The sequence below is a fragment of the Papilio xuthus genome, unplaced genomic scaffold (assembly GCF_000836235.2).
Source record: "Papilio xuthus unplaced genomic scaffold, Pxut_1.1 DF824888.1, whole genome shotgun sequence".
In the NCBI taxonomy this organism is placed as follows: Eukaryota; Metazoa; Arthropoda; class Insecta; order Lepidoptera; family Papilionidae; genus Papilio; species Papilio xuthus.
In genome coordinates, this window is record NW_013533761.1 from 2261457 (window position 1) to 2270140 (window position 8684).

Consider the following 8684-nt stretch of genomic DNA (forward strand, 5'->3'; position numbering starts at 1 on the left):
AAGTTGTTAACATTTTAGATTTTAGCAGCGTTAATACTTTCATTTCCAATTGATAAGCAAAGAGTTTTTATTGCCTTTTTTATTATAAAATGTAGTCGTTTTATTACATTTGCTCTTACGTGCATAACTACAATAAGGCATATCTGTTGTAAACGATTTTTTATTTAGTGTATAACACTAACTTACACGACTCTTTAAAAAAACCATCCATTATATCTTTCTCTTATCACAATTTATTCCCTCCCAAATATTACTAATTTTGTTCTACTCAGCCCAAAATTGATATGTATCGTAGTTTATTGCACAAATTCATCACGTTATAAAGTTTTTTCAACTGAATACATAAAAGCGAATACGTATCATTTAGCTATCCGGCCACAGCTAGCATAATGTACGTTTCGCGTTTAAATTAAAAGGGTTAATTTAAATCACTTTAGTATTTGACAGTTTTAATTCTAGATCCATCTAGCGGCGATGATGAGTAACGCATTTATCGCTATTATTGGTTTAATTTTGGTTGCACCTGAAGGTCGGCCGTACGGTGGTTTCCTTTTACAGCTCATCTTCTCGAGGGGCATTTTGGCAACGCTGTATTCTCGATGCTCGTTGACCATGGTGCAGACAGTACGCTTCTTCTGCATCATCTCGTCGTCTCTGTCTCTGAGACCTGAGAGCCACGCTTCATACCAGGCCAACTCGCAGTCGCAAATCAATGGATTATCTAAAATATACGGAAATTAACTTAACAGAATCAACTTAATTTTTAACGCTTAAGTGAAATCGACTGTTCTACAGATACAGCTACAAAAGTAGGGTGGAAAAGGCAACAAGACTTTTAAGTCCAAGACGATCAAGGATCAAGGTCGAGATGACCCCAGAACGGAGGATTTTTCTTATCTTTTCTTTGGATTAGCTCTTATTGGGTTGTTATGTTAAATGCCTATTGTTTAGGTTTTAATTTAAACTTCATTTGTTTTTTATTACGTAGATGGAAAGAAATTATAATTAAATTGTACTTACCCATAATATCGACAACTCGTAAAGTATCCAATATCGGTTCCATTATCTCTTCGGGAATATGTTGTAGTTTGTTGTTCTGTAGATTGAGCGTCTCCAGAGAGTTGAGATTATCGAAGCCCATTGTCGGCAATTGATGAATCCTGTTCCCAAATAAAATAGATTACTAATCAGGCAAATAAATTAAAAGTTAAAACACGTCCAAGAGAGCTAATTAGGATAATTTTTAATTAATGTTAACCCATTGCCCATCTGCTTCATGGATCGTAAAATCAGCACGAAATTCAATTTAAAAACAATATCGTGAGTTTAAGCACAATTTAATTTTGACTAAAGTGATATACTAATTAAAAGTTAAACAGCTCAAAAGTTCCACACTTTACAAAACTGATTTGAACGTCTGTTATTTAAAATAAAAGTTAATATGTCATTATAACTTAGAACAATTTATAATTATAATATTTCCTAATTAAAACACGACTCATATGACCAATATCGGAAATTGAAGAGACAATAAAACACAATATTAAAGTTACTTACATGTTCTTTTGTAAATTTAGGAATGTTATAGAGTCGCCGTATCCAGTGAATGCGTCCTCGCTAATGTAAGTTATGTTGTTTGATCGCAAATCCAAATGCCGTAGTCGATGTAATGGACGTAGAGCTTCCGAAGGAATGTCATGAAGACGATTATCGCCGAGACGAAGGTATTGTAGATTTTCTGTAGAAATATATAACTCTTAGGCGCGAATTATACAGAAGCGGTGTAAGGCGAAGGCAAATTTACTTTGTATAATTCACGCCTTACAATTAATTAACAATAACATTGTTTACTATGAAACGGTGACTTTTTACTACCGAAACAACTTCACAAAAACTTATTGCTATCTCTCTTGTTTCTTTCGGAGTAGTAGAGATAGCTGTATTTTTTTATGTGTTACAACATTAGAGTTGTGTTTTTTACCTTCAAGACCGGCGAATGCTTTTTCATCGATCCTCTGTATTTGATTTCCTTCCAATTCCAAAGAGTTAAGAAATGTTAAATGAGAGAAAACCTGTGCTGGTACTTCTCTGAGCTGGTTATGTGCCAATCCTAAAGAATCTAAGTTTCGTAAACCTGTGAACAATGTTCATATAGTTAACACGTTAGCTGCCCGAATCATTTTTCGAAAAACGATTTTTTTTTTAATTTTGTCCAAAACCATTTGAAAACACCTAAAAATATAATAATACCGTATTTACATTGCCAAAGCGAGCTGTTGAATGGAAGTATGGCTTGTCGGACACTTAGTCCGACATGGCCTGATTGAAACATTAGCTTGTCGGACATATAGTCCAACATGGCAGCTACGTATTAACATTAAAAAATTACGTAAAATAAAGCTGAGGTATTTGCAAATTGTTTTACCTAACTTAATTAGTCAAAAAAGACAAGGAAAAGAATGATAGACCCAATTTTCTTCTCTCTACTCATAACACGAAACATAACAGCTTTGTATTTACTACGTTAATTAAAGAAATACTAACCTGCAAAATCACCCTCTGATATCGAAGTTATCCGGTTTTCCTGCATTTCCAACTTTTTCAAATTTTCCAATAAAGCTAATGCCTTTTGCGGTACAGCTGTCAATTCGTTACCGCCAATATTTAATCTTTTGAGCTTCCTGTACAAATAATATATATTATTATTAGCAAGAAGTTTAGCAATCGAAATAAATAACGCCGAAAAAATGCCGTAGGCTACTTGTAGTCCTTTTCTCCTTTCCAACCTTTTCTAATAGATGGCAATGGATCTGACAGGACCTCTCTATATGCAACGAGGTATCCAACTATATAAAAGGGAAATATCCTTTAAATTTTCATCATTCGTTTATACATAGGCAATCGGGAATATCCTAACTTTTTGCATATTTTTAAAGGCAGGGTTCTTATCGCTATTAAGGGGATATCAGGGAGTCTGTCGTTTTCCACCGTTTTATTGTATAAAACTGTGTTAGAAAGAACAAAAGAGAACTAAATTGAATTGCGAGGTGAATGACCTATCGAGTGCAATCCAATTTAACAACGTAGTCGGTCAAAGTACTTACTTTTCCAGGCCTTTAAAAGCTTCAGCGTCTACAACTGATATTCTGTTTTCATATAGAGTTAATATCTCTAATGTATCAAGTCCAATAAAAGCTCTGTTATGCACCGCAGTTACCTAGACAAATGAAAAATAATTAATAAAAAAAATCTTACTAATATAAAACATAGATGCAAATGTTTAAATGGATGGATGTTTGTTTGATGGTATCAACGGCTGAATGGATCTCGATGAAATTTTGCATATATATAGAACAGAGTCTGGAAGAACACATAGGCTGCCAATTATGTTTTTTTTTATTTGGCGCGGACGAAGTCGTGGGTGAAAGCTAGTATGTGATGTAACTAAAATATGTGCAGATTGCATCACGATGTTTTCCTTCACCGTAAGAACATCGGATAAATGTACATATGTAAATCGTAAATCGAAAAATACATTGGTACATGGCGGGATTCGAACCCAGGACCTGCAGATTGCAAGTCGAGTACTTGACCCCTGAGCCACCGACGCTCTTCTTTGTAATATTACCAAAACAGAAATACCACACGAAAATTGTAAATAGGTCACAGACAGTTGGTCGGGATACATAAATATGTACATATTCAAATCCCTTTAAATAACTTCGTGACTGGGTAACATTAGTCACATAGAAAATTGTTCTGATTTTTACTGAACTTAGTTATGCACTTAGATTGCAAAGTCTAGCCACAATGTGTAAATATATGCCAAATAAAAAATAAAGTAATAGTTAACGTTAACGTTAACCTATAATTTGTCAGTTCTCAGTTTACTGTTCGTTAAAATAAAACTTATTACTAAAACTGCAACCTATATTTATCTAAAAGCTTATAAAAAATATACCTTTGGGTTAACTTAACTAGAAACAGAGATAGCATAAAGGTAGCCTTAATAGTTATCACTTGTGTTAGGAAGAAAATCCAACACTGTGCCCTCCCTCTTCATTCTGACATTTGACTTTGTAATAAAAGCACACCATTCACGGCAAATGAGTCTAGCTAATAATGTCTAAATTCCTTTCATAACTTAAAATTATAGACAAATTAAACATATTTATAGAGATAAAAAAATACTTTTGTTGGAACCGTGAGATCTTTGGTCGAATACATATTTACTATACCACTCTTTCAGAGTGTTATGTTACCTTATTGTGATTCATATTGAGTATCAGTAAATGATTGAGATGCGTAAACGAAGATGTCGGTATAGTCGCTAGACTGTTTTGGGATACATCGAGTTGCGTCAACTTGTTGCCTGCAATGAAAACATCAATGTAGTCACTGCCTCAAACATAAGGTATCTTACTAATATTTTGAATGCGGATGTTTAGATTGATGGATGGGTTGATGTTTGTTTGAAGGTATCTCGAAAACCGCTCCACAGATCACGATGAAATTTGGCATGTATGTAGAACATAGTCTGGAAGCACATGGGCTATAAATTAAGTTTTTTTTTTTAATTCCGCACAGAGTTGCGTGCGACAACTACTACTTTATATTTACGTAAAATAGTTACTTGACTTGTATTGTAATTAACATCTTCAAAGTTTACGAATAATATCAACAATTATCTCTTGTTTCATTTTTTTTCGTGAAATTTGATATTTACCAATCGAGCTGAGTGAGGAATCTTCGATAACAGCCAAGCTACTGTTATGTACTGTAAGGTGACGTATGTCAAGCCCCAGGAAAATGTACGAGGGAAGCTTCGCTAAGTTGTTGTGCCGGAGTTTTAGGTAGAATATTATCATCGGCTTTGATCGTAGCGTGTTCATTGCCTGGAAATAAAATAAAGTTAACCATCTTCGTTACATATTCAACGATGTTATGTTTATCGTTTGAATATATATTTATTACATTTTATATATCACATAAAAAGAAGTATTTGGTAACCAAAATTGAACTAATGTTTTTGGCTATTTATGTATTAGATGTTAAAAAAACTGTCACTTGAATATTTGAGTAAGGTACAGGCGATTGGGGATACCATATCTGTAAAAAGAAAAGTTAACCTTGAAACAAAGGCCGTCCTTGTAACAATTGTAGAATCAAAATCCGTGGTATCGGTTGCTTGTTAAATAGTTCTGAGTGTTTGAATGCCCTAAATAGAATTTTTGAAGTCATGTTATCATCATCAGGCATTTCGTGTTACCTTTTGTATGTGCTGTTGTTCCGTGAACTCGCAGAGTATGTCAAGGCCGTTCTTCTTGACCGTGCAGCTGCAGGGCGTGATGGTGTTGGAGGCAGGGCACTGCTGCGTGCCCTGAGACACCACATGTCGCACGCACAGCGCCACGCACAATATCATGAGCCAGCGCACCAACATTGTCGACAACCTGATGGTAAAAAGATGTTAAATTAGAAAACTAAAACTTGCGTCGACTTCAGCTGTGGCAAATGTTACTATAGGGACGTTAGTTATTTGTTTAATCGTTCATTATTTAACTACTATAATCCAGTTGATATCTATAAAACAGTCGAGAATAAAACAAGTTTTTTTTTCACTTTATGAGGGACCCAAAACATTTTCACTTTATACCCAGTTCTTTTACATCTTTATCTATCCATTCCTACTTTAACCATTTCAAAGGGTAAAAATACATGTATCCAGTTCTTGAAGAATCCCATGATTCACCTCAATTCAAGCTCGGAATACGCTCATAAACAAAAATAATTATTGAACATTTTTATCAAAAATCGAATATAAACTCCTACTTACATTAATGAACTGTAAACGTATGACCTTCTCTCTGGCGAGGTAATGATAGGTATCCAGTGGTCTTGGATACTAGATCATGTTCAGGCCGCTACCCGATAGTCCTGTTAAGACAAAACTCTCATTTAAAAAGTTTCAAAGTAACGAAAGAAAAAGAGATATTTTATTTTCAAAGTATATATAATTTTAGTAAAAAATAATCCATGGGGGTTTTGTCTTGTTTTATTCATTAAGTTTATTACCAGTTTACAAAATCTGTAATGGGTTATCCTAAAATTACGAATAATATACGAGAAAAACGTAATCCTCTTGTCAATCGCACAAAAATAAAGGCCATTCATTAGCCGAGCTTCGGAACTCTCCAGTTTCCTGCACTGGGAAATCAAATGCGTCAAAACAACGGACTAAGCCGGGGCTGTCTAAAAAGAGCCTTTGGGAGTAAGTTAAAAGCTTAACCGATCGCTTCGCACTAAATTCCTAAAATAGCGAATAAGAAAGAACTCTATTAGAATTATATTGGGAAAATCGTAATTTTTTATAATAAGTATAAATATATCATGTTTTTTTTATAATTTTTGTATAGATGTGTGTTCATTAGTTACAATCTTGCTAATGTTATAAATGCGAAAATATGAATGTGCCGAGGGATGGATGTTTGTAAAAAAATACGTCTAGAATGATTTAACCGATCTTTAAGAAATTTGGTACATATTCAAACATAGTCTAGAAGAAAACATAAGCTACTGACTAAGGCTGTTTTTTAATACTATAGGTAACATAGTAATAATGTTCTCTAACAATCGGATAGGGCGCCATGTAATTTTAACTCATAGCATTGTTTTTTTTTCAAGGCTAACAATACTACAAAGAATAAATAATTACAAAATCCTAAACAAATATCACGCCCTCGTTTATATGTTTCGAGGTAAATTACGTTATTTAATCTATAGAGCTTATTGGTTTAGAAAACAAATCAGGAACACGAATCGCTTTCCTCTCCGCGGGGAAATTTAAAATAACTGAATGATTCGATTATTTGCGTGAATCAAGGGCTCGGAAACCCATTGAATGTAAGAGCCTGAATTTATTTAAGTGGAAAGTACTTTCAAGTTTTCAAAGAAATTTTTATGCTTTTGAACAAAGAAAATTAACAATACGTTTATAATCCATTATATAAAATTCTCGCGTCATAATGTTAGTCACCATATTCCTCCGATACGGCTTGACTTATTTTCATTAAATGTCATACGCGTATTCGGAAAGTCTGAGAATCGGCTACTATCTATTTTTTAATCCCGCACGGATGGAGTCGCGGACAACAGCTATGGATATATAAATGTGAGTTTTCACTGCCTCTAAACACCTACATAAAATCGCAGGTGCTTCGGGTGTGTTACACGGTTAATAACTTAATGTGTTCTATGATAAATCGTTAAAGTTGTCGAACCTATCAATTTGGAACCAATTAGTGTCATTTCATTTTGCCACACCCGTCTTTGATACACGCATAATTTATTAGCCCACTTCTTACTAATGTTTCATTACTTATGCTTTTCATTTATTTCATCATCTATATATATAAAATTAATTGCTGTTCGTTAGTCTCGCTAAAACTCGAAAATGGCTAACGGATTTATCTTATGTTGGTCTTGAAATGTTCGTGCAGGTTGTAGGGAAGGTTTAAAAGGTGAGAAAATTTGAATAATCGCCAGGAACTAATAGTCTTATTTTATTTCACGCGGCCTGAGTCGTGTGCGACAGCTAGTAATGTTAAGTATTCGAGAATAGTTTATAATACAAATATGAATGTAAAGAAACCAATACAGTTAGTGTTAAGAAAGGCGTGATATATATTCTTCTCATATTGTATTATAAATTATGGTACAGAAAAGTAGCGATTCTAATAGCAAACGTATCCAAAATGGAAGCTTACCTAAAGAAAAGAATGTAATATTACATTTACTAGTACTTTAAAAATTTAATCGATCCGCATGAGTTTTTATTCAATAATTATAAATGAACAGATTGTCAATCACACACATATTATGTTATATTCCACAAAACACCAAAAAAACACAATAGTACACTAAATTGCACTGTTATATACTTTTCAAGTATATCCTTGTTATATATGTATATAATTTCATGTATATAGTACGAATAACTTGTGCGCATATCATCGCGCGACTGTCCAGGCCCCTTCGGTTGTTCATCCATTATCATTTGATGGGCCATCTCCGTTCCGATCCGTGTCTCATTGTGCGAACGAGAGAGTCGTAACATACGTGTTAGTACACGTCATATGTCTGAACGGTCAATGATGAGACACTGAACTGTAAACCACGTTCCAGTTACATATATACATTTATTTAACTTATTTAAACATTGTGTACTTTACAATTTTTAACAAAAAAAAATATTATACAAAAATAGTGCGCCACTGGCACGGAATCGTCATGATTCAAACAGCCAGTGGTCAGGGCTACAGTGATAGGAACCTCCTAACCTCCACTTTCTAAAATAAATGCCTTCTGTATGGAGCCTTGCATTATAGATATCACCGTCTGCACCAGCGTATTTCATTGTCATATATTCATACTTATGAAGAAAGAGATGTAATATTTTATATCGATAGGAAAATTCTAATAAATGTATCGTCCAATAACTATGTATATTTTGTGCAAGAGGATTGCGTATTTATAATAAAGTTATTTAAGAAACAATAATAAATACACGGAGTCGAAAAAAAATCGTCCCTTTTAAAGTGGAAACGTTGAAAGTGATAAATCAAAGAGTACTGGCAAATGAAATGTCCTTGACGCCTCAACCTTAGTCACTTGATAACTTGAGA

General features: G+C 33.9%; 1 protein-coding gene across 1 annotated transcript; it reads right to left on the reverse strand.

Annotated features, from left to right (window-relative positions):
* LOC106127053 (leucine-rich repeat-containing protein 4B) lies at positions 1 to 5924 on the reverse strand. The gene is made up of 10 exons (XM_013324996.1): positions 5837 to 5924; positions 5270 to 5453; positions 4727 to 4895; positions 4263 to 4372; positions 3105 to 3217; positions 2545 to 2681; positions 1982 to 2134; positions 1558 to 1738; positions 1021 to 1160; positions 1 to 721 (listed from the first exon to the last, which is right to left on the reverse strand). Coding segments are annotated over exons 1-10 (1455 nt in total). The 5' UTR covers positions 5839 to 5924; the 3' UTR covers positions 1 to 455.
* Between the last annotated feature and the right edge of the window lie 2760 nt (positions 5925 to 8684).

Excerpts from the sequence above, each read along its gene's own strand:
- LOC106127053 (XM_013324996.1), bottom strand. Across the intron at positions 2,135-2,544 it reads ATCAGAGGGTGATTTTGCAG|GTTTACGAAACTTAGATTCT; the intron begins GTTAGTATTTCT and ends CATTGTTCACAG. Across the intron at positions 722-1,020 it reads ACGAGTTGTCGATATTATGG|ATAATCCATTGATTTGCGAC; the intron begins GTAAGTACAATT and ends CGTATATTTTAG.